The sequence below is a fragment of the Brachycentrus maculatus genome, unplaced genomic scaffold (assembly GCF_059751285.1).
Source record: "Brachycentrus maculatus isolate JH-2025_06_01 unplaced genomic scaffold, ASM5975128v1 h1tg000475l, whole genome shotgun sequence".
Lineage (NCBI taxonomy): Eukaryota > Metazoa > Arthropoda > Insecta > Trichoptera > Brachycentridae > Brachycentrus > Brachycentrus maculatus.
In genome coordinates this window covers 295358-323195 of record NW_028281222.1, presented here as the reverse complement: position 1 = coordinate 323195, position 27838 = coordinate 295358, and the positions used below count along the sequence as shown (strand labels likewise).

Genomic DNA, 27838 nt, shown 5'->3' with positions numbered 1-27838 from the left:
ACAACGAAAAGAAGACGGTGTAAATATTGCTGGAGTGAAAAAAAGACAAGAAAAGACTCCATATTTTGCTGTCTTCAATAAAAAAAGACAAGAAAAGACTCCATATTTTGCTGTCTTCAATGTCCAGACGGACCAGGATTGTGTCTGGAACCATGTTTTCGTATTTACCACGAAAAACAATTCTGATCACTTTAGTTTTATTTACTTGTTTGAAAATATAAGAAAAAAATCAATTGTTCTTGTTTTTATTTGGAAAAAAAAACAATCTTCCTCGTACATATTTGTTTGACACAACATCTACATAAAAAAAAAAACATAGTTGCGAATAAGTTCTCTGCGGAAATGTCATTCAATTCCACCTGAAGTTCAAATATCACTGGACACTACTTGTAGTAGCGCTTCGGCTGGATGTCGACCGGAAATGATGCGTGCGGGGAGGGGTGAGGATAGAGTAAGAAGCGTACTATACAGCGTGTTTATAATTTGTCGTTATATTATGGGAAAAAAAAACAAAGAATGTTTAAAAAAATCCAGACAGTGAAAAACAATATAAAAATCATGTTTATGTCTCAAACATATAAATTCGTCGCAAACCACACACGTTATTTTGTTTTTGTTTTGTCAGATTTGCAGAGGTCGAAATTATAGCGACTTATCTTAGGGGAATTCTTCCCCCATTTCATCTGCAAATAAGCTAAATGCCTTTTGATGGAGCTTATTATGTGATTTTAATCTGCTTCGTTTTCTTGCATTATCTTTTACGAGCTACATGGTAAAATACTGAATGAATTTTCTTCTTTAACTTCTGTCATTTGGTTTCCATTCCGAATTTTTATATAATAAACGTAAAAATGCAATTGCACCAATAAATGTCAGTAGATAATATAAATTAATTATAATTCTTATAAGAACGACAAAAATCACTCTGTATTTGCCAAATAACGTTTGCGTATCGGGAACACAATAAACACGCGTGCAAATTGACGATGTACCACCGATGACTAAACTGTGGGGATATATAGATTATGATGCCGCGTGTTAGAACGGCGATACGCGAAGACAAAAATGCGAAAAATGAATGGAAAAATTCAGCAGAAAAAATCCAATGTTTGTTTGTTACTTTTTTAACATTATGAGGTACAATTACTATTGAAATTTATACTCCCTTTGGAACGGGATAGTTAAAAATTATAAACAATCTTTCCAGTAAAAAAATTGCACGTGTAAACATAGCTTTGATTCGCTCGCCCTTGAAAAAAGAACTGTCCTTTTATACCTGGGATGAAGTTACTTCATTTGTAATGGCATAAAAGGGTGCGGACGGTATTCTTACCTTGATTTCAATTCATTTTACATATTATTTACTTACTTTAGAAGAGCCTAATATTCTCAGCGTGACATGAAATATCTTCTAATTATAGTTAGCATTGAACGTGTTAAGTACCCCCACGAAAAAAAAACCAATGTCTGTGGTACTGTCCGAAAAAATAGAAAAGATATGCCAATTTTCGGAAAACTTAAAAAAGGGGAAGTTCAATCTAAGTCCCGGTCCCCATAATTAGCAATAAAATGGCACGACAAACTGTAAGGTACCTACCTATGGGCTTGATGTCTAAACTAAAGTCCAGTAGTGGCAACTGAAGTTAAATAAGATAATATACTATCTTATTGATGCAGACACAATGTTTACCTTGTATACTGATAATTAACTTCGGCTACGCGACTGTTCAACAATTGTACCCGAAAAGTTTGCCGATCGTGCAAATAAGGCGAGACGTGCGGGACTGGACTACGTCCACTTCTTATCAAGAGTTGAGGAATATCTTGCAGGTCATTCATTTTATATACGTCTTTAGTGTCGTACCTCACCACATCTGTTCTTGTAATTTAAATAAACTTATTATCTGCACCGCTGGAGTTTTCCTCTTCAATAATACGGGACATAACAAAAGGGAAAACTAATAGAACGACAGGAGAGTATTCTAAAACCAAAATGTATCCTAGATTATAATGAAACCATGGGGCTGGTAGACAAAGCAGACATGATGCTAAGCAACTTGAGCAGTATGAGGAAGTCAGTGAAATGGTACAGAAAAGTTGCTTTCCATATTATTGATATATATTTATTAAATGCACACATAATGTTTCAAACTGTTAAATAAAAAAAAATTAGCTTGGCCAATTTCCAAATATCAGTTATTGAACAACTACTGAAAAAATATCACGAAGATGCACACCTTTATTTTACGTCCTATAACATCGAGTGATAATTTACTTCCAGCATCCTCAACAAATCAGTCAACAACAAGTAAACACGTACCCGTTAAAATTCCACCCTCTCAAAAAGTACCACATCCCCGTCCAAGGTGTCCTCTGTCTGTGCCACTTCTAAACTAAAACGGAAAATGAGAAAACAGACTACATTTGCGTGTGCCGAGTGTAATGTGCCGCTATGCGTTGACAAATGTTTTCAAAAGTATCATGATAAAAATGAGTATTAAAATTTCTCACAGTTGAAATCACAATCGTTACGTTATTTATTAAACACGTACCCGTTAAAATTCCACCCTCTCAAAAAGTACCAAATCCCCGTCGAAGGTGTCCTGCCTGTGCCACTTCTAAACTAAAACGGAAAATGAGAAAACAGACTACATTTGCGTGTGCCGAGTGTAATGTGCCGCTATGCGTTGACAAATGTTTTCAAAAGTATCATGTTAAAAATGAGTATTAAAATTTCTCAGTTGAAATAACAATCGTTACGTTATTTATTAAACACGTACCCGTTAAAATTCCACCCTCTCAAAAAGTACCAAATCCCTGTCCAAGGTGTCCTGTCTGTGCCACTTCTAAACTAAAACCGAAAATGAGAAAACAAACTAAATTTGCGTGTGCCGAGTGTAATGTGCCGCTATGCGTTGACAAATGTTTTCAAAAGTATCATGTTAAAAATGAGTATTAAAATAACAATTGTTACGTTATTTATGTCTTTTCAAGTTTAGTGTGTTTAATCCTAAGACCTTTTCAAGTGGTAACTATAAAAAAACACAACGGCTCACGGCGGCGACAGTCTGGTGCGGTACCTGCGCACGGCTCTTTAGTACGGTATGTATGTGTGATGTGTATATGCATGCATCTACTTAGGTAGTGTTTGTATGGCGCCGCTGGCCTTGTATGGGAAAGGATCTTCGATAGTTTATAAAGATTTAGTTTAGTGAGTTTATTTACATTTAGAAACGTACTTCATAATGTTGGTGATGATTTCTTTAACACGGGTTGTTGAAATACATACGTTATTATTGTTTAAAGACGTAATTTAGATTACGCAAATGGAGTGCCGCGTGTGACGGGAGGATGGTTTGGAAGGTTATACCTAGATATTTTATTTCTAAAACTTTTTCTAGGTGTTATGTTATTTTCCACTTATTCTATTATCTTAGTTACTGTGTATTCTTCTTTATTTATTCTATTCTGTGATTCATGTAACGGTCACTGTTTACACCATAATCTTGTATAACTTCCCTATTATCAATACCCCTGTATCACGTCAGTACATGTACACCATACAATCTTGTATGTATCATGTGAATACATGTTCACGGAGCATGGTCAGGTAGCGAACTATGTCCAGACATTATTATCTTATTTGTATAATATCATAATATAAGGGCATGTAAGGAGAGAACACTACAGTAGTCACTAGAAGCATAACCTCAGTATTTTTGTGTGGGAATTAAATGTTATTTTGAGAAGAAAGTACATTTTTATTATTTACACCCACCTAGCACCTAACACAGTGGCCATCTACCAGGATGGGAAGAAATAAGCCAAACCGTTACGAGTCTTCAGGATGCTCTTGATGAAAGAAAAGAAGACAGCTGCAATGTATACGCTAAACATATTGCACATAATTTACGATCATTACCGGAACTTGAGAGACGTGCAGCTATGGTGGAAATCGATATAATAATTCTTAATAAATTTCGCGCCACTTACATCAGCCCCTCCGCCTTCGTATTGTGATGGTCAGCACGCTCGGCTACCCTTCTGGAGGTCCCGGGTTCGATTCCCAGGGGAGTCAAATAAATATAAGTGATTCTTTCACTGTAATATTTATTTAATATTACCCTGGACTGGTACCTGGAGCGGAGGGCTGATCACCTTTCCTTTGTGTGTTAACGATCAAGATGACACTGCGTTTATATGATGCAGTGCCCTATGCACCATTGGGGTGCGGATAAGGGTTTTTATCTTTTATCTTATTAAGATATGTATGGTTTATGAAAAATGTTTACGAATGCTAAGCATCGTAAATACGGAAGAAGGGGTATTACGACCCACCACTGACCAATCTCCCGTTCCGCCAAAACGGAGCCGCAGTGGCCATCTACCAGGATGGGAAGAAATAAGCCAAACCGTTACGAGTCTTCAGGATGCTCTCGATGAAAGAAAAGAAGACAGCTGCGATGTATACGCTAAACATATTGCACATAATTCACGATCATTACCGGAACTTGAGAGACGTGCAGCTATGGTGGAAATTGATATAATAATTCTCAATAAATTTCGCGCCACTTACATTAGCCCCACACTTTCAAATACATGCACACCATCAAACTATCTTCTCGAACAGATGCCTCTTTGTTGTCCAATTAGATTCACTAGACAAAGTCATCTTTTTTATAATTCAGCACCATCAAATAACTATTTAAAAAATTATTTTATTTATCGAAGTTGTGGGAAATTCAACGAATATTGTACCCACCTTGACATCTTTTACTCCAATCTTTCTAACTTTAAAGTAAAATTATTCGAAATTTTACAAACCGAAAATGGTAATTCCATTCCCAGTCCTCTCCTTTTCTCTTTATCCCATCCTTATCTCACATCTCTTGTTAAATATAGATTTTTTCTCTCTTACTTTTCCTACGTAACTAACTAACTAACCATCACGCCGCTTCCCCGCAGGGGTAGGCAGAGAGAATCGTATGCATGTGAAAAACTGTAATTGGTATTCATCATTTTTTTTGTTTTCTGATTTTTCATGTATTGAAACTGTTGTTTTTCTTTCTGATAAAATATTTTTAAAATTTAAAAAAAAAAACACTGTTCCTTCCACCACACCAATTCTGGTACCCGACAGACTTCCACCACAAAACTCATACTAGCTCATACAACATCCCACTCCCGAGAAGTCATCGACTGCTTCTCTCGATCCTCATTCCTTCAAGCGTCCGCAGCTTTCACTGCCAATTAACAGATTTTACTCATCTTATTCTCCTCAGCCTTCACTAGTTCCGGTTACTAGTCGGCCCCCATCAACAAACACTTTGTAGACGAGACGAGCTTTCCAAATCGAAAATACCCGCGTGCTGAGAACTCTTTATAACTCCTTGGTGCGAAGTAGACTCGAGAGTGGCTCCATGATTTGGGGGCCACACGAGCTTAAGTACTCTCTTATGGTGGAGAAAGTCCAAAAGAAGTTTTTGAGGTATCTCTACATGAGAGAGTACGGCTATTATCCTTGGCTCTACCCGACCCAGTTTCTCCAGGGTATGCTTGGCTACAATAGTTTAGAGACTAGAAGGAATGTGTATTTGATTACGCATTTTTATCCATTGTTGCGCGGTATGATCGATAATCCTGAAATTATCCGGAGCATTGGTCTGTATGTTCCCGATAGTTACCTAAGACAGCGTCGGCATAGATTGTTTCACATTCCTATACACAGGACCAACCTGCCGATGGTTATGCCTGTAGAAAGAGCTATTGCCAGAGCTAAAGAGTCGACGATTCCAATAAACTGATTTTGGATGAAAAAGATATTTTGCAAACATGGGAAAAATATATCTATGATGTATTTAAAGACTGTAGACCCGATACTGATGTTTCTACCAATTTGCACGGACCTAAAATAATAAAATCGGAAGTTCTTCACGCAATACAGACCGCAGACGACCGTAAAGGTTAACCGTAACCTCTGCTGCGACTACAGATCTGCATAGAGATCTCCAGTCATGTTGAGTTTAATAGCGTTTAAATTGTTTATTACGCCTGTACGCACAAGGTACATCTCTTGTTCATCTCTCAATGTTTTAAATAGTTATTATAACATAAATGTGGAACTGTTCAATTGGCTTTATTTTTATTAATGATTTGATGGCTTGACTCTGGCCAATATCTGTACCCGACGGATTCTCCAGTTCTTTGGACACGTTGCGCATGGCAATAAAGATAGCCTGGAACGACTAGTTGTGATCGGTAGCCTGGAGAGAAAGAGAGGGAGAGGAAGATCCCCACACGATGGACCGATCAAATTAAGACAGCAGCAGGCACCTCGGTGGTTGGAGCGGTACGTGCAGCGCAGGCAAGGGATAACTGGAGAAGAGTCATTGCTTCTGCAAGGGTCACAACCCTCAGCAATGAGGAATAAGACGGAGAAGAAGAATTTTTAATAATGTAACTATTTTTGCTAATGTAATGTAATGTTTTTTATTGTTAATGTAACTATTGTTTATTATATACTTTTTTTAAATGTAAAGCTATACAATTCCCGAACAAATAAATAAAAATAAAATAAGTGAGCTAAGAGGAGTTCTTATTAGCCAGAGGGTATTATATTGAGAGTAATCAAGTTAGGATAGTTTATTCCTTAACGGCGTGGCAACTAATCGAGGGTTGGAGACAGAAAGAGACAGCCCACGCCGGCCAATAAGAGATGGACCACATGGCGAGTTCATGGTGAATCTCAAGAATGTAAAAAAGATAAAAATGCCTAGCATCAAGTATTCAGACTTTCATTCCTCCACTCATTCCACTCGATTCTCGTCAAGTCAGGCCTTGCGATTTCGGCCCGCACACTCGGAAGTCTGACTTCTGCAGTAAGCGGTTACAGTCGAAAGCAGACAAGGGAACTCGGAGACAAGAGTGAGGAGACGCGGCCACTCGGATCGGAGTACCGGTTTCCGAATAGTTCTGAATTTATAATAGACCAATAATTTATAATTTATAATAATAGAATAATTTATAAACCTTCACCCTAGAGAATTTGCAATAACCTCTAATGAGCCGAATACATTAGTACTTTTATTTTATCTACGGCTCATTCTGATTGGCCGAAAACGCTGGAAACCATCCGTTCAGATCGGAGGGAAAGAATCGTATTGGATCGCATAGTATTCACTAGTCACGCAGGAGCGGAATCTATGCAGATACAAAAATTGCACCGCCAGATGCATCCGTTCAGCGGAAACTATAACTTTGGATACTGGTTTGGATGGATAAGTAATTTATTACGTCCATACATTGTAAATAATTACTATTTTAACACGCATGTGATTTTCCAGATTTTAGAGTAAAATCCAAAATATTGCGCGAGGCAAGAAAGGAGTATTTATCAAGAAAAAATATTATCAAGTCTGCAATCGACCCGCCAAAACATGTTACAATAACGTTGTACCCAATTTGACAGTACTGTTGGTCTTACGACTGTAATAATATAAGTATTACGTTAAACGTTAATCAATTGTATTCAGTTGATTTATTCGTACTATTTAAAATTTTGTTTTTTAATATATTTTCATTCGGTATGTAACCGGCAAAGATAACGTTGTCGGCGATGCACTGTCTAGAGTTGAAGCTGTAGAACGCCTCTAAACTATACGGCACTAGCCAGAGATCAAGCGATCGACGAGGAACTGAACATAGAGGAGAGGATAGAAGGCAAAACTGAAGGGCCGCCTAGAGCATTGGCGATTAGTTGGTGTGCCGCAGAAAGTCACTTACTGATAAAAAGAGCGAGAATTCACGGAGCGAAAAAGTGATCGAACATTAAAACTTAAAAATTCCCAAACAGAGCTAGCCCACTTTTGGCTGCATATAAAAAAAAAATATATCCACTGCTTTCAAAGTAATTTGTGTAATTTCGAAAACTTGTAACTTTTTTAGCTTTCCCCATTTGCGAGTGTCGTTTTGAAGAGTTTTGTAAAACTCTGGCCCCGCTTATTCCCCTCCCTACAGATATCCATCTCATCCTGGCGAGCAGGAACCCTATTATGTACAGACTTTTAGTTGTTTTTTTGAGATTGAATGGAATAAATTTATAGTTTAATAATAAGTCTATCATATTTTATAATTAAGAACAATATTCAATTAACTTGACATTGGCAAAAGCAATGTATTTCATGTGCAACGCCATTCTGTATTAAAAAAAAAAAAACTTTTAAAGCTTGTTTTATATTCCTTAGTTTTTAATAGCACTTTATATTTTTAATTAATAAACTATCTGCGGGAAGGGTAATTTTACCGTTTCACTCGACTGGTGGCGTTCGGCGGGAAGGATGATTTTACCTTTTCACTCGACTTGTCGTTAATTGCGTGTAAGTTATTTTTACGCATGACTTTTGCGGCATCTTTTGATCTCATATCCATGTATACAGTATGGTTAAGTGTTGTCAAGTGTGTCTTTTTAGAGATGTTTATCTCTATTATGAACGCGAATCCGCCCGCAGATAGTGTGTTAATAAACAGTGTTCTTCAAGTAAGTACGGCTTTCACTGCTAAGCATTTTTCTGATGAGCACAAAAAGGTATATATTCACGTATCATCACCTCATATGGTGACCTCGAATACTTCCCCTCATACCTAATTCACGAAAAGTTCTTCAAAATGCCCGTGGGAAGAGCCACCGCTATGCTGAACAATATCACGCTAGATATTAATCTGTTCCATGCGTGTGAGGGGGTATTCCGAAGCGGGATTCTTCTTCATCTTTAACAAGAGTGTTCTTGCTTACTTTAGAATTTTTGTTAATGTATACGCTTGAAATTTTAGTTTGTAATGCATATGTTAATTTTTACCGAATAAAATGAATTTACTTTTACCAATGGGCTAGGATTTGATGCCTTGTTACCGTGAATTTATATGATAGAGTAAAGGAAACAAGTCTCTAAGGTGATGATGCCAAAGCAGTGAAATTGAGTTATTTCAGAAAGCCGTCCAAACAACTCCTTCTATATACAGAATATGGAATGCACAGACTTTAAATTTTCAAGACGCTCCATGGATATAAATACAGTATGCAGAAAAGATATGAAGAATGAAATAATTTAAGTAACAAATTGGATTTAACGATTATGAGTGAAATGAACCAAGCATTAATATAATGCATTAGCATTTTCAGTCCATTATAAATTGATCACACCCCCAGTTTTAAGCTGTGACTAACAAAAAAATCTCATTTATGAATACGGTAGTATCGAGAAAAATTACATATTTTAGTTTTCTCTTTTTAGACTTTCACCCGTATCAAATGGTGCATAGGGCACTGAATATAATCAACCCAGAGTTGATCTAATTGTTGATTTCACAAATGCAAGGTGACCAGTTCTGCGTCAGTCCAGGATGATGTTGAATGCGAGTGAAAGAATGATTCGAGTTGAAAAAATTGAGCCCGGGACCTCGTGTGGTAGCCAAATGCGGTAACCATCGCACTACGCAGGCGGACAATATGTTTATTTGAGATGTCAATGTCTTTATCTTTATCGGAGAGAATTGCGTTTTTAATTTTAAGATTGTAAGTAGAAATGTTTAGAAAATGAATTAAAACTATAAAAAAAACTTTTGTAACCATATTAAATAAAATAAAAATGTATGTACGTTTTTGTAACAGTCTAAACCCAGGGGTGTAACGCATGCATTAATTAATTAATTTAATTTCTACCGCCTCTGTGGTACGAAGATCTTCCGCGCGCCGATCCGCCCCTGGAATAATTGTTGGTCCTGTCGTCGTGTTCATTGCGATACCCGCCGCCACCTGCGGGCTGATTCTGCCCGTACGAGTCGTAGCCGGCCTTCTGGCTTTGGCCCTGGTAGCCGCCGGACGATCCCCTGTTGCTGCCCTGGTATCCTGCGGTCTGGCTGTTCCTATTGTCGCTGTACCCGCCGCGACTGTCTGCAAATCCACCGCGATTGTCATTATAGCCGCCACGATTGTCATTGTAGCCGCCGCCGCCGCCGCCTCGATTGTCGCTGAAGCCGCCGCGATTGTCATTTGACCCGCCGCGATTGCCGGCGAATCCGCCCCTGCCCTGGTGGCTGTCCTGCTGGAAGCCGTGCCCGCCTCGTCCGCCCCTGCCTCCGCGATTGCCACCCGCAGCTCTGCAAACAAGGGCAGAATCGGTTATAATCAACGCGGGTAACATTTAACCTTCCCAAATGATGGGAGGGAATGAGCATCATTTCGCTATTGGAGAGTGGCGGACGTGTTCTGGGTGAGCGGTGACCTACCTATTTTCCTATTACAATATATTATTTAGTAATATTTCTTATATTTTCAACCTTTTTATTCTAGAATACATTTTTTTAACCTTCTTCTCCCAGTGATATGTATTTACTACAACTCGACCTTTACATGAGAATATCAATATAATATATAATAGATACGGGCTCACAATTTTTTAATTCCTCCGTAATGTAATTACATATTACATTAAAGTATTATAATATCAAGTTATTCATTTGCAACAACAGAAATAGATAATTTGTGAAAAATCGGGGATAAAACTACCAATACACTAACGTTTCTCAGTGCGTGAGCGCTTGCCATTGCTTTGTGTATATGCGCATGTAAAGTTTAGTAGTGCGCAGACCATCGTACGCGGCGGTCATAATACATACGTTATTGCAGCTACTTGTGATGTATTTTTTTTCATTTTCAGATACTTACCAGAGCTAACATTACAAAATTGTTACATTTTAATTTCAACTATGGTCAATAAGAGGGACATTTAAGAATATTCACATTTTTCCCGTTTTTAAATCTCATTTTCATATGGTGTACAAAATACATATCACCGGTGCACGCGGAAGTTTCTAGCGCCATAAGGGAAGGGTTAACAAGACACTCACTCACTCAGGCGCTGTTTACATTGCAAGAACTGACTGGCTATGAAACCCGGATGTAACAGCTTATGTTCCACCTACCTTTGATCTCCGGGCGATTGGTTCCACCCGCCCTGTACTCTGCCCCCCTGACCGCCGAATCCACTTCCCCCGCCTCGGCCCCCACCTCCTCCGCCCCTCCCCCCGCCCTGTCAAGAAAACCGATGAAGACATTAGCACACTTATCAAATTTTTTTTCATTGATCAATTTGTGAGTCAATTTGCGGTAATATGTCGCTTACTCCTTTCAAGAGCGTCATAAATAAAAAAAACTTCATTTTTCAGGAGAACGTTTTTAAAGTTTAAAAATATAATACAATGTATTAAAAATAAATATCAAGCCACTTATTGAACTTTTTACTGTGCAACAGATCTTTTTAGGTTAAACCTGAAGGTTTTTTCTCCATTTGAAAAATATATAGTATATTTAAAGAAATAATTAAACAATACCTTTTCTTCAAAATGCAAAAACAACACTTTCTGCCCTATAGCGGGTAAATATTAAGTTAAAAATATGCCTCTTTTGCTGGGATATAGTACATTTTCTGGGCATTCCGAAAACATGCACAGCTGAAAATTGACGATTTTTTATTTATGACGTTCTTGAAAGGAGTGAGCGATAGTATCCATTGTTAATTCACATTTTACTTGGAAAATACTTTTTTAATTCACATTTCTCAACACATTACTGTTGGGCGGTTTTATCATCGACCCCGACCACAATTAGTATTCTTATTAGGGTCATATACTAATCACATAGTCCGCCTCCATAGTGCAGTGGTTAGCGCGTTTGACTACCGTGCTGGAGGCCCCGGGTTTCCCAAGAGGGTCAAAATAAATATTAGTGATTTTTCAGTCTAATATTCATCTGATATGACCCTGGACTGGTACCAAAGGCAGAAGGCTGATCACCTTACCTTTGTGTATTTAACTATCAAGATAACACTGCTCCTATATAATTGCCTTCATGCAATTAACAATCGAGGTAACGCTGCGTCGCTATGATACAGTGCCTTATGCACCATCGGGTGCGGATAAGGGTTGGGAGAAGACTAATCACAAGTAACCTCGAACCCAATTCCCATCTGTACAATGTTTTTTGGCGTCTCTTGCCCTCTAAAGAATTATAAGCGTCTACCGCTCTCTACCGACAGTATTAAAAATAACAAACAAACCGAGTGTTAAAATCTACTGTAACATGTCGCTCACTCCTTTCAACAACGTCATATATCAAAAATTGTCAATTTTCAGTTGTGCGTGTTTTCGGAATGCCCAGAAAATGTACTATATCCCAGCAAAAGCGGCATATTTTTAACTTAATATTTACCTGCTACAGGGCAGAAAGTGTTGTTTTTGCATTTTGAAAAAAAGGTATTGTTTAATTATTTTTTTTTATACACCAATATTTTTCAAATGAAGAAAAAAGAGTCAGGTTTTACCTAATAAGATCTGTTGCACAGTAAAAAGTTCAATAAGTGGCTTGATATTTATTTTTTAATACATTTTATTATATTTTTAAACTTTAAAAACGACCTCCTGAAAAATCAAGTTTTTTGATATATGACGTTGAAAAGAGTGAGCGATGTGTCTTGATGCATTCCGCATGTTTGTAATTTCGTACCTGCGATCTCTGCTGCTGCCAGGACGGCATCTCGGGAGGAGGAGGCTGCTGTTCCGATGGTCTTCCGCCTCTATCTGGAACCTGAAAATAAAGAAATGTCTTTATAACCTCCTCTCACAGATATTACAGATATATATCTGTCTTTGGCCTTGCATTTTTGGACTCACTGCTTAGGGGAGGCCAGGAATTATGAACGGACTTTACACCCCTAGTAAGGCAATCATAGGAATCGATGGCATAGACACTGCAAGTTTCCCCACTGAGAAAGGTGTAAGACAGGGATGCATACTCTCCCCTGACCTCTTTAACATCTATGGGGAATAACATGCGCAGGGCTCTCTACGAATGGAATGGAGGAGTGTCCATTGGTGGCGTAAAGTTATCCAATAAACGATATGCCATGATATAAACCATACGAGATGGTAGATCCCCTCAAATGAGTAGAGATTGAGAGCAAGGCACCGATTCTGGAGACATACTATAATCTATATCCAAGAAGATGCTTCAAGATCCTTCACACGATCAATGACCAATCACGAGGGAGACTCACCCTGCCAATTAGGACGGAGTTGACCTTGCTCTTGGTGTTGACCCTGACGGTGGCGTCGGAGGTCTTCTTGAGCGCCAGCAGCCAGCTCCTGGCGGCCAGGAAGTCACTCAGCTTGACGGCCGAGTGCACCTTCATCTTCTGCCGCAGAGGCCGATAGACCGCCTCGATTTTGTCATTTCTGTCGTTGCCCTTTCCCTTCCACTGAAACAAGACGATAGTCACATCTTAGCAACCGTACAAGTAACAGATACGCATGCTTAACACATTGTTATCGGGTTTTTCATCAACCCCGACCCTAAATCGACAACAAACTGGACAAAATATCGAAATCCTTTAGTACACAACCATGATACACGATGTACACACAACGAAGGTTTGACAGTCCCTAGAATTAACAGTAAATGTGGGAGTCAAACACTGCAATATATCGTTCCGAACATTTTTAATTTGTTGCCGACGGATTTTAGAGGTCAAAATAAAATATGGAACAAAGGCAAAATAAAGGAATGGGTAAATGATCAAGAGTTAATCTTATGAAAATTGTAAAATGTTTATATTCTTAATTTTTTTCTTGTGTCTATATTAGGTTAAAATCGTTAAAAACAATAAAAAATGTATTAAAAAAAAACTCCAACGACAAGACACACAGGGTGGTTTGGTGGGTCTCTGCAAAAAAAAAGTTTTACTTAGTATATACCACTATTTCTTAAAATCTACTATGACACGTGTTTCGATGCACTCCGTATCATTTTCAAACACCGTACGGTGTTTGAAAATGCAGCAGATTTTAAGAAATAGTGGTATTTACTATATACAACTTAAATTTAAAACGGATAGATTTTACCACAAAGTGACTGCCAAATCAATTAATGAAAACATCTATACAAGGTATCAAACTTTTTAACCAATATCACTAGTCTGTTTTTAGTTATTTTTAATTTAAGTTTTACTTAGTAAATATCACTATTTCTTAAAATCTACTTTGACACGTGTTTCAATGCACTCCGTATCATTTTCAAACACGGTACGGTGTTTGAAAATGATGCAGAATGCATCGAAACACGTGTCACAGCAGATTTTAAGAAATAGTGGTATTTACTATGAACAACTTAAATTTAAAACGGATAGATTTTACCACAAAGTGACTGCCAAATCAATTAATGAAAAATGTTAGTTTGAAGATATTGCTTCTTAGCACCAAGCCTGCCAATGTACACATTTCTTTTCTGTACATAATCTTCTTCTTCAAACCCTTATCCGCACCCCAACGGTGCATAGGGCACTGCATTATATAAACGCAGTATTATCTTGATCGTTAACACACAAAGGAAAGGTGATCGGCCCTCCGCTTCAGGTACCAGTCCAGGGTAATATTGAATGAATATTAGAGTGAAAAAATCACTTATATTTATTTGACCCCCCCCTGGGAATCGAACCCGGGACCTCCAGAACGGTAGCCGAGCGTGCTGACCATTACACTACGGAGGCGGACAAAAGTACATAAAATTTAAATAAATAAATTAAGACATACCTCGAAGCTCTGTATGGTGCAGTCAAGTCGGGTGATGAGCATCTCTCTCCTCAGCCGGTATTCGTCCAGCATCTCTCGATGCGCGGAGTCCACCTCCTTCCACTGCTTCTCCGTCAGGGACTGGTTGTACAGCGGCCTTCCGGCAAAATCGGGACCTGAACACCCAAACCCTCGTTAGCGCTACAACCAGTCACCATTCTATATGCAAAACAACTGTGATAAATGTACAGTGAAACCTCTATCTATCGTTCCTCGAATAATCGTTTTCCCGGATGTGTCGTTTAATTCTTCTATCCCGAATTCATTTCATACAAGATAGATCGCATCAATCGTTTCTATCTACCATTTTACCACATTCATCGTTTGAATCACGCTGCACATTTGACATATCGCTCACTCCTTTCAAGAACGTCATAAATCAAAAATCGTCAATTTTCAGTTGTGCATGTTTTCGGAATGCCCAGAAAATGTACTATATCCCAGCAAAAGAGGCATATTTTTAACTTAATATTTACCCGCTACAGGGCAGAAAGTGTCGTTTTTGCATTATGAAGAAAAGGTATTGTTTTATTATTTTTTTAAATATACTAAATATTTTTCAAATGGAGCCAAAACCTTCAGGTTTTACCTTAAAAGATCTGTTGCACAGTAAAAAGTTCAGTAAGTAGCTTGATATTAATTTTTATTAAATTGTATTATATTTTTAAACTTTAAAAATGTTCTCCTGAAAAATCAAGTATTTTGATTTATGACGTTCTTGAAAGGAGTGAGCGATATATTGCCTGTTTTTTTTTACATTTTTTACATTTTTCTCAATTTTGTTACAATCCATGACAATATTCCAACGTGTGGGATAGAAACTATAAAAAAACTTGTGTGACTTAAGTTTGACAGATACAGCAGAGGTCAATATTGATGAAGAGGAGCTGCCTGTACTTTTATTTTCAGAAGCATGCACACTCTTTTAAAAATTAAAAGCTTTCTACTACATACATTCAATAACTGATGCAAAAAAAAAAATCTATTTGCAAAGCCCAAAATATATTAATAGTAATCAACAAATTTACGGAAATAAACAGTCAAAAAACAAATGTCCATTAAAGATTATTTACAATGCAAGAAACTTTAATATTTTTTTTGGTTCTGTTAAATAAATACATTTATTTGCATCTAAAATTTGTATTCTGCTTAGAATTTTAACCTAACCATTGTAATGCAGATTGGGAGGACGGTATCTTTACTCGATTGTATCTTCTTGTATATTGACTTCTTAATCCCGCATTCATTGTTTTCCCGCATTCATGGTTTATTTTAATAGGTCCCTTTAGAAACGATAGATGGAGGTTTCAATGATTAAAGAAAACACTTGTTTTTTACCACTTGAGTTTTATTATAGACTACATGTTTCAGAAGTTAAACTTCCATCATTCAGGTCTGTATAGTAACTGAATGATGGAAGTTTAACTTCTGAAACATGAAGTCTATAATAAAACTCAAGTGGTAAAAAACAAGTGTTTTCTTTAATCATTGTAACATGTCTTACCACAAAGTTAATGCCGAAACAATAAATAAGATAGAGGTTTCACTGTATATTTCTTTGTTTGATCAAAAGACTGAGAAAAGGATGCCACACCTATTTTTTAAAACATTCTTCGCCTCCTCCACATTCACGCATCTCCTAATACATCTTCTTCTTCATTGTCAGCCATCTCTCTACTGCTGGGTGTAGGCCTCTTCTAAGTCCTTCCAGACTTCTCGCGTTTGGGCTTTTTCAATCCACTTACTATTTGCGATTTCACAATTTTGGATTTGCCGACATTCATCAACAAATAATTTTTCTTGTACTCACTTATTGTATACACTTCTGACCCAATGGCGCATAGGGCACTGCATCAAATTGATACAATTGCAATTTGATTATTCATTACATGAAGGCAGGATGATCAGTCATGCGCTTCACGTACCAGTCAAGAGTAATATTAAATAAATATTTAAAAAAAAATTCAAACCCTTATCTGCACCCTATGGTGCATAGGGCACTGCATCATATAAACGCAGTGTTATCTTGATCATTAACACATGAAGGAAAGGTGATCAGCCCTCCGCTTCAGGTACCAGTCCAGGGTTATATTGAATAAATATTACAGTGAAAAAATCACTAATATTTATTTGACCCCCCCTGGGAATCGAACCCAGAACTTCCAGTATGGTAGTCGAGCGTGCTGACCATTACACTACGGAGGCGGAAATAAATATTAGTGTGAAAAAACATGTTCTTTTCACCATCCCGAGAATCGAACCCGAGACCTCCAGCGTGGCAGCCAAATGCGCTAACCACTACACTATGGAGGCGGACGCAATACACAACAAAATACAGTTTACTTTACAAAATATTGTATACCTTCTTGTTGGAGGATTAATTTCAATTTTTCTTTCAGCTTTTGAAATAATGTGGTGACTGCTATTGTTGTAGGAGGTTGGGTCATCTTCAAGGCGCATAAAATGTCCTTCAAATCCTTGGCCGTTGGCGTCTCTTGCTGTAAAAATGAAGAAATATATGCTGGATTACGAAGAGCTTATGAAAGAGCACAGCCAAGAGCTGACCACCGAAGAGCTTATGGAGTTGCATCGTTTTTCACAGCAACACATTATAGAGGAGAGTTTGTTAACGGAGAAAGAGGAAGTAGCAGAGCAACAAGCTTCTAGCACAATAAGAGAAATGCTGAAAGCATGGGAAACTGTTGCGTCGTACATTAAGGTGGAGACTGACCGGAGCATTTCGTTGTAACGTAACACGTTACGATGCGAGCATTCAGGCAGTCAGTCCAGCGAGCCGAGGGCTCCATCCATAGTTTCGGATGCTCGCCGCGAGCGATGTTACGACGTTATGTTACGACGAAATGCTCCGGTCAGTCTCCACCTTTAAGAAGCATCACCCTAATAAGGAGGTGGCTATTCCTGCTATAAATTTATTCTGTGACACATTTTCGCCAAATTTTGAAGCGACAAAAAAAATGTCTAGACGGTTTTCTAGTTAAAAAGAATTAATTATTTGTCACAAATTCATATTTTTTTTTTAAGATAGTTTAAAAAAAATATATCTAAATTGTATTCCATGTTGTTACTCCTTAACAATTTATAAGTATATTATTTCGAGAAATAAAAATACTTTGTGTTCTGATCCACTCACATTTTTATTTAACCAACCAGTTTCGGCAACAACCTGTTGCCCTCTTCGGGGTTACATTTATTACAGGTTGTTGCCGAAACTAGTTGGTTAAATAAAAATGTGAGTGGATCAGAACACAAAGTATTTTTATTTCTCGAAATAATATATCAATATGATCCACAAAGTTAATGCTTTCAATATTCAAAACAATTTATAAGTAATTTTATTTGAACACATATTAATAAAAAATAATTCGAAATTGAATATTGTTTCCCCATGGAAAACGCATTACCGTATTTTACATTGATTTGTATGGGAAAAAATGATTCGCTTAGCGAGTAAGATGCTGGAACGAATTATGCTTGTTATAAGAGGTTCCATTGTATTATATCTTTTCTAAAAAGGACTTACAATGGTGACCTCCATGGCTGAGGAGTTATCCTGTGGCCTGTCGACAGCGAGCATCCTGGCGGCCATCAGCTCTGACAGCAAATAGTCGAGGAGCAGGATCCGGTCCGACTTCTTCTGGAGCCTCGAAGACAAGTGACCTGAAGATATTATTCATTTATTAACCGGATCCACGCGGCTCGCATAACCGTATGTGTTTTCACAAAGCATGCCCCATACGCGGCCGACATAAGTGTATGTGTTTTTACTTTGCTCCAAGTTTCAAACCTCAGTTTAACTTGGGGGGATTTTTTCATGGTGTGGAACTTTGGATAAAATAATACGTCAATCCTTGGCCTTATGACATCTGTTGAAATATCTGACTAATAATTTGTAACATCACAAGGATAAATAAAAGAACAGATCCCTGATTTTCTCGAGGTCAATAATTAGTCCGCGCCATAATCCACAATGAATCCCATTGAACGTTTTTGTTTAGGAAAATAAATCGTTTCTTAACTAAATACATGATAAAAGTAATCATTTTAAAAACGGCGAAATACCGCCGCGTACGGGCGTTTCTCAGGAACAAAGTTGACGCGGTTAAAAGGTTAAGCAAGTCTTTCTAAAATTCGTTGGTAAATAAAATGTTACGAAAATTGTGGTATTTACGAAGTGAAACTTAAATAAAAAATGGACTGACTGTTGACTGTCAACAGTCCGCCTTCTCCTGAGGAGTGCAATGTGGTTTCCTCCCAGCAAATGCTGACAAGTTCCTGTTTGGCCCACACTAGATTATCCCTCCTGTTCCCAACACAGATTCAAATAAAAACATATTTAATTAGCTAAAAGAAAATGATCTATAAAACCTTGTATATAATAAGCAAGGTAAATAATAAATGCAATTCCCATCTAAAAAAAAAAAAAAAAAATGGATAGATTTTACCACAAAATGACTAATCAATCAATGAAATTGTCATGAAAAGAAGAAATATCTCTTGTGAATCTTACCAGTCACCAAGGACAGATATGGGCACTCCAGCTCCTTGAGGAAGGAGCTCAGCTCCAGGAGGAAGTGGCTGGCGTCATCAGGTCCCGTCGGCTTGCTGACGGACTCTTCCAGAGAACAGAGTCCCTTCAACTCCTGGGCCAGGGAGTACACCAGGTCCATGTACTCCTGGGATTTGGGGCCGACTTCGAGGGCTTTCTCGAAGGCAGAGGGATCCGCGAGGGGACCCTGGTAGCTGGGAACAAAATATGATAATGTTTACTAATTGGAAACTAATTAACACCTTAACGACTGCGTGTAAACATATCGCTCACTCCTTTCAAGAACGTCATAAATCAAAAATTGAAAATTTTCAGTTGCGCATGTTTTCGGAATGCCCAGAAAATGTACTATATCCCAGCAAAAGCGGCATATTTTTAACTTAATATTTACCCGCTACAGTACAGGGCAGAAAGTGATGTTTTTGCATTTTGAAGAAAAGATATTGTTTAATTATTTTTTAAAATATACTAAATATTTTTCAAATGGAGAAAAAACCTTCAGGTTTAACCTAAAAAGGTCTGCTACACAGTAAAATATTCAATAAGTGGCTTGATATTTATTTATAATACTTTGTATTATATTTTTAAACTTTAAAAACGTTCTCCTGAGAAATCAAGTTTTTTGATTTATGACATTCTTGAACGGAGTGAGCGATATATAAAAAAAACTGGATTTTTCAGGAGATCGTTTTTAAAGTGAAAAAATATAATGTAATATATTAAAAATAAAATCAAGCCACTTATTGAACTTTTTACTGCGCAACAGATCGTTTTAGGTGAAACCTGAATGTTTTGCCTCCATTTGAAAAATATTTAGTATGTTTAAAAAAATAATTAAACAATACCTTATCTTCAAAATGCAAAAACAACACATTCTGCCCTGTAGCGGGTAAATATTAAGTTATGCCGCTTTTGCTGGGATATAGTACATTTTCTAGGCATTCCGAAAACATGCACAGCTGAAAATTGACGATTTCTGATATATGACGTTGTTGAAAGGAGTGAGCGGTATATGAAAATTTAGTCTTTAAAAAATTATACCAACGATATGACGAATGCATGGCAACATTGTCTTTTAATATAACAAAGTAACGCAGTTGACCTTATTGATGACCTTTGAAATAAAAGTAGAGGTCAAAATGTTGAAAAACAACTTATTTTTAGCTTATCCCTTCTTATCTGCTGTTTTTTGTATTTTATTTATTTCAATAACAGACTATAAAAATATTTTCTGTTGCACAGTAAAAAAGTTCAATAAGTGGATTGATTATATTTTTTGTATTATATTTTTTGACCTTAAAAACGATCTCCTGAAAAATCAAGTTTTTTGATATATCGCTCACTCCTTGCAAGAACAAAATGAACATTTTGAAAGTTTAAAAATATAATACAATTTATTAAAAATAAATATCAAGCCTTTTGTTGAACTTTTTACTGTGCAGCAGATCTTTTTAGGTAAAACCTGAAGGCTTTTTCTCCATTTGAAAAATATCAAGAATATTTAAAAAAATAATTAAACAATACCTTTTCTTCAAAATACAAAAACAACACTTTCTGCCCTGTAGCGGGTAAATATTAAGTTAAAAATATGCCGCTTTTGTTGGGATTTAGTACATTTTCTGGGCATTCCGAAAACATGCACAACTGAAAATTGACGATTTTTGATTTATGACGTTCTTGAAAGGAGTGAGCGATATAGTTAATACCTTGACAAAGAGATTGGTACATTATATTAATATAAAAACATTTAATATGTAATTCTTTCATTTCTGCCTTTGAAATGAGGCCGGCGCAGAAGGTAAAAATACCCTTCCCGTCCTTAAGCATCAATCCACCCAACGGGTAGAAATACCTTTCCCGTGCATAGTGTGTTAACCCTTAGAGTGCGATTGATTAATTGATTTTGCATTAAGTTCTTACTCACAATGATAGAATACAGTTTACGTTTGGCAACGTAGAGAGCTGGACATCAGGTGATGCCCAATTTTTTTTTAGAACATGTGTATTGGATTTTTTTGTTTTTTATATTTTTTGTTTGTTTTTTTAGAACATGTCTAGTTCACAAATCACTCACTCTTTTCGACAACGTCATATATCAAATAACTTGATTTTTCAGGAGATCCTTTTTAAAGTTAAAAAATATTATGAAATGTATTAAAAATAAATATCAAGCCACTTATTGAACTTTTTACTACGCAACAGATCTTTTTAGGTAAAACCTGAATGTTTTTTTCCATTTGAAAAATATTAAGCATATTTACAAAAAGCAATCAAATAATACCTTTTCTTCAAAATGCAAAAAACAACACTTTCTGCCCTGTAGCGGGTTAATCTTAAGTTAAAAATATGCCGCTTTTGCTGGGATATAGTACATTTTCTGGGCATTCCGAAAACATACACAACTGAGAATTGACGATTTTTAATATATCGCTCATTCCTTTCAAGAACGTCATAAATCAAAATTTGTCAATTTTCAGTTGTGCATGTGTTCGGAATGCCCAGAAAATGTACTATATCCCAATAAAAGAGGCATATTTTTAACTTAATATTTACCCGGTACAGGGCAGAAAGTGTTGTTTTTGCATTTTGAAGAAAAGGTATTGCTTAATTATTTTTTTAAATAAACTATATATTTTTCAAATGGAGAAAAAACCATCAGGTTTTACCTAAAAAGATCTGTTGCACAGTAAAAAGTTCAGTAAGTGGCTTGATATTTATTTTTAACACATTGTGTTATATTTTTAAACTTTAAAAACATTCTCCTGAAAAATCAAGTATTTTGATTTATGACGTTCTTGAAAGGAGTGAGCGATATATCGTTGCTGAAAGGAGTGAGCGAAATGTTAAAAATGATTGACGTAGGACGCCATTTGCAAAAATTGTAACATCTTCCGATAGGGTGATTGATTTTGCGCCACCTGTAATTCTCGAATAAGACCGCGTCGATAACATCTGATCTAATGCCTTATGCACCATCTGGGTTAAATTCGATAGCACTGAACTTGCTTATTAGCAAAATTCGGATTACAAGATACGAAAATAATAAAAATGATCATAAGAATCGTTCGTTTTCTATGGGTATGGGTATGAAAATCACGTTAAAACTAAGGTAATTTTACCATTAACTTTTAAACGCCCTTGAGGTAGTGTTTTACGAATATGTCGCGATATAAATTATCCAAACTAATTATTATTGGCATTCAAAATGGACGCCGTCTGGCAAAAAAGTACCTACAAATACACAATATGAAGAACTTACCAGAACGTTGTGACCTAGCCATCTTCAAAATATAAATAAACTTTTAAATCTTTTTAAAACTCAAGAAGCGTTGTTCCTGCGGCGGACGCGGCGCAGCAATGAAAGTAGCCCATCTTGTCCACGCTTTATAAATATTCCATTTTGCGATAAGATCGGGGTCATTTCTACGGGTTAAAAGCAAACAAAAGGACGTGTGATAATGTGTATTTGTAATCGCGTCACCCCGACACCGTGGAGCCCGTAACCGGCGCGCCGCATGCTATTAGCATAATTTAAAGCGTGACAGATTGAATATATTTACAAAATACATACCCAATGTCCGCCAAAGCATCGATGACATCATTTTCCATATTGGAAAATTAGTTTTTCCACAAGTCTGTTAAACCGGCCGGCGAAATAAAAATCCGACCAAGATGTCGGCGGCGGAAGGAACGCAATTCGCAATTCGATCGTTAATTTCATGACCCCTGGATTTAAAATGTGTTGTCAACAGTAAAAAATCCAATTTAAATTACTCGTGTACTCTGTCTGCTAAAGTGGGGTGTGTTGTTCAACATTATTGAGTTATATTATACGTTTTCTTCTATGTAGACGGTATTATAAACTAACTAACAAACCATCACGCTGCTTCCCCGCAGTGGTAGACAGAGAGAATAGAACGCCACACCATTCTGTCTTTGCAAACATTCTTCGCCTCTTCCACGTTCATGCATCTCCTCATATTTAGATACCCGCAGATTATTTCAACTCATAACCTAACTCCTAATCGCGCCAAGTTTTCCTCGGTCTTCCTCTGTTCCTTTTTCCATAAATTTGTTTTGCCGTTCTTTTCCTCACTCGTTCGTAAATAAAAGTACAATTCAATCCAATAACCGTATTTAATTTTGAATAAATTACCCAATGATCCTATTTTTTTAAACCATACCCTTACCCTTTTACGCCCTTCCTCACACACACACTCCCACTACATTTTTATGATTTTTTTTATCACTTAATGTTTTAATAGTTATTATAACACAAATGTAGAATTGTTTAATTGGCTTTATTTTTATTAATGTAACTATTTTTTTTAATGTAATGTAATGTAATGTTTATTATTGTTAATGTAACTTTTATTTTATTATATACTTTTTTAAATGTAAAGCTATATAATTCCCGAACAAATAAAATAAAAAATAAATAAATAATTGGAGACTATCCAAATTTGTGAACAAGTATTTGGATACACTCAAAAAGTTGCTAAGTAATAAATATGTGAGGATAGAGTTGTGAATATACCCCATTTATAGTCGGTTGTATTATACATATTTCATTTGTATGATATGTTTATAAGACATGTTTTAGAGACGGAATATCACATATCAGCCCTTGTAGAAATCGTAATATTAGTTTCACGACCGCTGTCAAACGTCAAAGTGATTAATGAATTGAAACAGGGATCGTCAACCTTTGCCACAACACGTAACAGAGCAAATATTTCCATATACTTATATCTGTAAACTATCTAAGTAAAACTAACCAAGAGAGTAGCAGAGAGAATATATAGCTACATCATTCTGTCTTTAAAAACAATATCTTTTTTCACGAACATGCCGCTCACTCCTTTCAAGAAGTCTGGAGAGTATTACTATAGCATATATTTATTTACGAATGCGATACTGGAAGGAACATATAAACAGAATGTCAGAAGACAGACTTCCACGTATCGCCCTCCAAGGCAACCCTGAAGGACGCAGACCCCCAGGCAGACCTCCGAAGAGATGGAAAGACAGCTGGGAGTCGACATCCCAAGAGCGACATGCGGAGGCACAAACAGATCCCTAGGATCTACAAAAAGAAGAAGAAGAAGAAGATTTATTTAATTTATTGTTATCCACCTTGAAGTCTGTACATTCTCAGCATTTCTTCTCCATGTTGTAATGGATATATTTAAACGTAGTGTTTCACCCTCTCTCGCTGCTCGCTGATAGTGTGTGAAGGAGACGTGTATTTACCAGTGTTTGCTATTTGTTATTTTACTATTACTTTATGTTTAAGACTTTTTGTTTCTCTATTATTGTATTCATTAGTGTATTTTTATATTTGATATTGTATTTATGTATTATTTTAAAGACTTTAGCCGTTCAATAAATAAATAACATGTTTATCAGTGTTGCCAAGCTTCTGAGTGATAGTGATATCAAATATTTGCGAGTCTGTATGTAAAATGATGGGAGTGCATAACAACATTGTCATTCGATATAAATAAATTATGCTCTCGACCCTACTGATAACCTTTGTGATTTGCATTAGAGGTCGAAATGTAGAAAAACAACTTACGAGATAACTCGTATCTGCTGTTTATTTTAAGTTCAATAACAGACAATGAAATAAAAAGTAATTATATTTATCAACTTTTGCTGCAATTCAAGTACTTACTTTCCAATTACTGTGAAATCTCTATCTATCGTTCCTCGAATGATCGTTTTCCCGGATGTGTCGTTTGTGTCTTCTACCCCGAATTGATTTCATACAAAAATAGATCGCATCGATCGTTTCTATCCACTATCCATTCAACCGCATACATCGTTTGAACTAAGCTGCATTTTTGATGAAATATTTGTGTGTGTGTTTTTTTTAAATATCTTATTATTCACATAAATATATCAATTTCATACTATTTCTGTGAGATTATTAATGGAAATAAGTATCAAATTGTGGTAGAGTGGGTTCGAATCGAGAAACTCTGACTTAAAAGTCCGCGACACAACTTATAGATACGGGCTCGGATTTTTTGTATTCCTCCGTTATACTTTTAGGTGTTACATAAAAGTATTATAGTATAAAGTTATTCATTGCAGCATCGGAAATAAATAATTTGTAGAAAAATCGGGGATAGAATCACCAATACACAAACGTTTTCCAGTGTGGTCGTGTGTATGTATGTATGTAAGCGCGTATGTGAAGCGCGTGTCCGAATACTGCCGAGTACACTCGAGACACTCTTTTAATCGGTGGGAATGTAAATTGGGAGGACGGTATCTCCTCGTATGTTGACCTCTTAATCCCGCATTCATACTTTATTTCAATATTTCTCTTTAAAAACGATAGAGGTTTCACTGTATATAAATTTCGGGCCCTAATTCAATTTCAATCCATTTTTTTTATTTTCAATTAACATTATTAATGTTAATCACAAACTAAAAAAAATTAAAGCTTCAAAAAACATTAAATACATACAAAAATCTAAAATATGCAAGAACTATTGCTGAAGGTGTAGAAGAATCCCGCTTCGGAAAACTCCTTCAGACACATGGAACTGGTCAATATCCAATGAGATATTGTTCAACATGATACAGGCATAACCATCGGCAGGTTGGTCCTGTATATGGGAATGGGAAACAATCTATGCCGACGCTGTCTTAGGTAACTATCGGGAACATGCAGACCAATGTTTCGGATAATTTCAGGATTATCGATCATACCGCGCAACAATGGATAAAAATGCGTAATGAAATACACATTCCTTCTAGTCTCTCAACTATTGTAGCCAAGCATACCCTGAAGAAACTTGGTCGGGTAGAGCCAAGGAGAATAGCCGTACTCTCTCATGTTGAGAGAGAACTTATTTTATTTTATTTTAATAGATAATCACAACGTGTGGTTTAAATATATTATTTTTCGTAATTTGCAAATCGCATAATAGATACCAATCACTCATTTCACTCTCATAAATTAAAATTATTACACCTTGTTCCATATAAAGGCCAAATTATAAATTATCTTGAAAATTTAGAAATCCAAAAAAACCTGAATTCCAATAATAATTTATTAAATAATATATTGTTTCAAAATTCTTCACCATTGCTTTCCATTTTTCCTTTGTTTTCAAACTCCGTCCCTTGACTAACCCCTTCCCCTTACTTTCCCCTCTCCTTATTTATAGAACAATTTTATATTTTATATTGTAGTTATTATACAGACCTGAATGATGGAAGTTTAACTTCTGAAACATGTAGTCTATAATAAATCTCAAGTGGTAAAAAACGAAGTGTTTTCTTTAATCATTGTTTTAGAATTTTTGTTAATGTATACGCTTTACATTTTAGTTTGTAATGCATATGTTAATTTTTACCGTATAAAATGAATTAACTTTTAACAATGGGCTACGATTTGATGCCTTGTTACCGTGAATTTATATGATAGAGTAAAGGAAACAAGTCTCTAAGGTGATGATGCCAAAGCAGTGAAACTGAGTGATTGAAGAAAGCCGTCCAAACAACCCCTTCTAAAACAACCCCTTACTTTCCCCTCTCCATATTTAAATTTTATATTTTAGTTACTATACAGACCTGAATGATGGAAGTTTAACTTCTGAAACATGTAGTCTATAATAAAACTCAAGTGGTAAAAAACGAAGTGTTTTCTTTAATCATTGTTTAAGAATGTCCTTCTACCACCGACTACGAACCCCTGGCTTAATGGTTACATACTTACCCACACATCTAAGTACTTAGATGACTCTATTCAGAACTATTCATTAACTCACATATTACAATATATCCATTGGGGGCATATGATATTAATTTATTAATTCTGTATTCAACATCCAATCAGCCTCGCTATTTATGGTCACGAAATAGGATACTTTCATTGGAATGTTAATGAAAATAGAAAATGGCAAGGGTTATTTTGTATTTTCCAACCCCTTTTGTCTTCTTCTTCTAAAAAACTAACTAACTAACTAACCATCACGCCGCTTCCCCGCAGGGGTAGGCAGAGAGAATCGAACGCCACACCACTCTGTCTTTGCAAACATTCTTTGCCTCTTCTACATTCATTCATCTCCTCCGACGACATACCCGACGATTATTACGACTCCTGACCCGGCCGCTTTCAAGTATTTGACATACCTGATTGTGCCATGTTTTCCTCGGTCGTCCTCTGCTTCTTTTTCCAACTACATTCGCCCCATAAATTTGTTTAACCGTTCTTTCTTCACTCATACATTTCATATATTTGGGTAGTATGTTTTCTAGGGATGGAAAGATTGATAAAGACATAGAAAGGAGAGTGAATGCTGGGAACAGAATGAATGGTGCACTAAAATCAGTTTTAGCAAATAAAAATCTATCAGCGGAAGCTAAACTGGCAGTACACAATGGAGTTCTGGTTCCAACCCTTATGTATGGAAGCGAAGCATGGAGTTGGCAAAAGAAGGATGAAAGCAGACTGAATGCAGTCGAAATGCGATCCCTCAGACGAATGTGTGGCAAAACGATGTTTGATAGATGTTCGAATGATGAAATAAGGAAAGAATGTAAGGCTGAGATAAGCATTATCGATAAAATTAA

The 27838-nt window shown here is 36.4% G+C and overlaps 1 protein-coding gene across 4 annotated transcripts; it reads right to left on the bottom strand.

The window, feature by feature from the left end:
- Nucleotides 1-7556: 7556 nt before the first annotated feature.
- Nucleotides 7557-22966, bottom strand: LOC148302113 (tRNA-splicing ligase complex subunit FAM98B). Of its 4 annotated transcripts, none has more exons than XR_015838686.1 (10): nucleotides 22506-22669; nucleotides 19208-19440; nucleotides 18221-18357; nucleotides 17042-17177; nucleotides 14641-14795; nucleotides 13110-13310; nucleotides 12560-12640; nucleotides 10981-11087; nucleotides 9476-10155; nucleotides 7557-9280 (listed from the first exon to the last, which is right to left on the bottom strand). XR_015838686.1 is itself a non-coding variant. In XM_088272009.1 (10 exons), exons 1-10 carry the CDS (start codon nucleotides 22853-22855, stop codon nucleotides 8714-8716), a joined length of 1578 nt encoding a protein of 525 aa, XP_088128135.1. In that variant the 5' UTR covers nucleotides 22856-22966; the 3' UTR covers nucleotides 8580-8713. The 4 variants fall into 4 exon arrangements, 2 of the variants coding, with proteins under 2 accessions (XP_088128135.1, XP_088128136.1); XR_015838685.1 differs by lacking the exon at nucleotides 22506-22669 and adding an exon at nucleotides 22818-22965 and having other exon boundaries at nucleotides 8263-9280; XM_088272009.1 differs by lacking the exon at nucleotides 22506-22669 and adding an exon at nucleotides 22818-22966 and having other exon boundaries at nucleotides 8580-8766; nucleotides 9719-10155.
- Between the last annotated feature and the right edge of the window lie 4872 nt (nucleotides 22967-27838).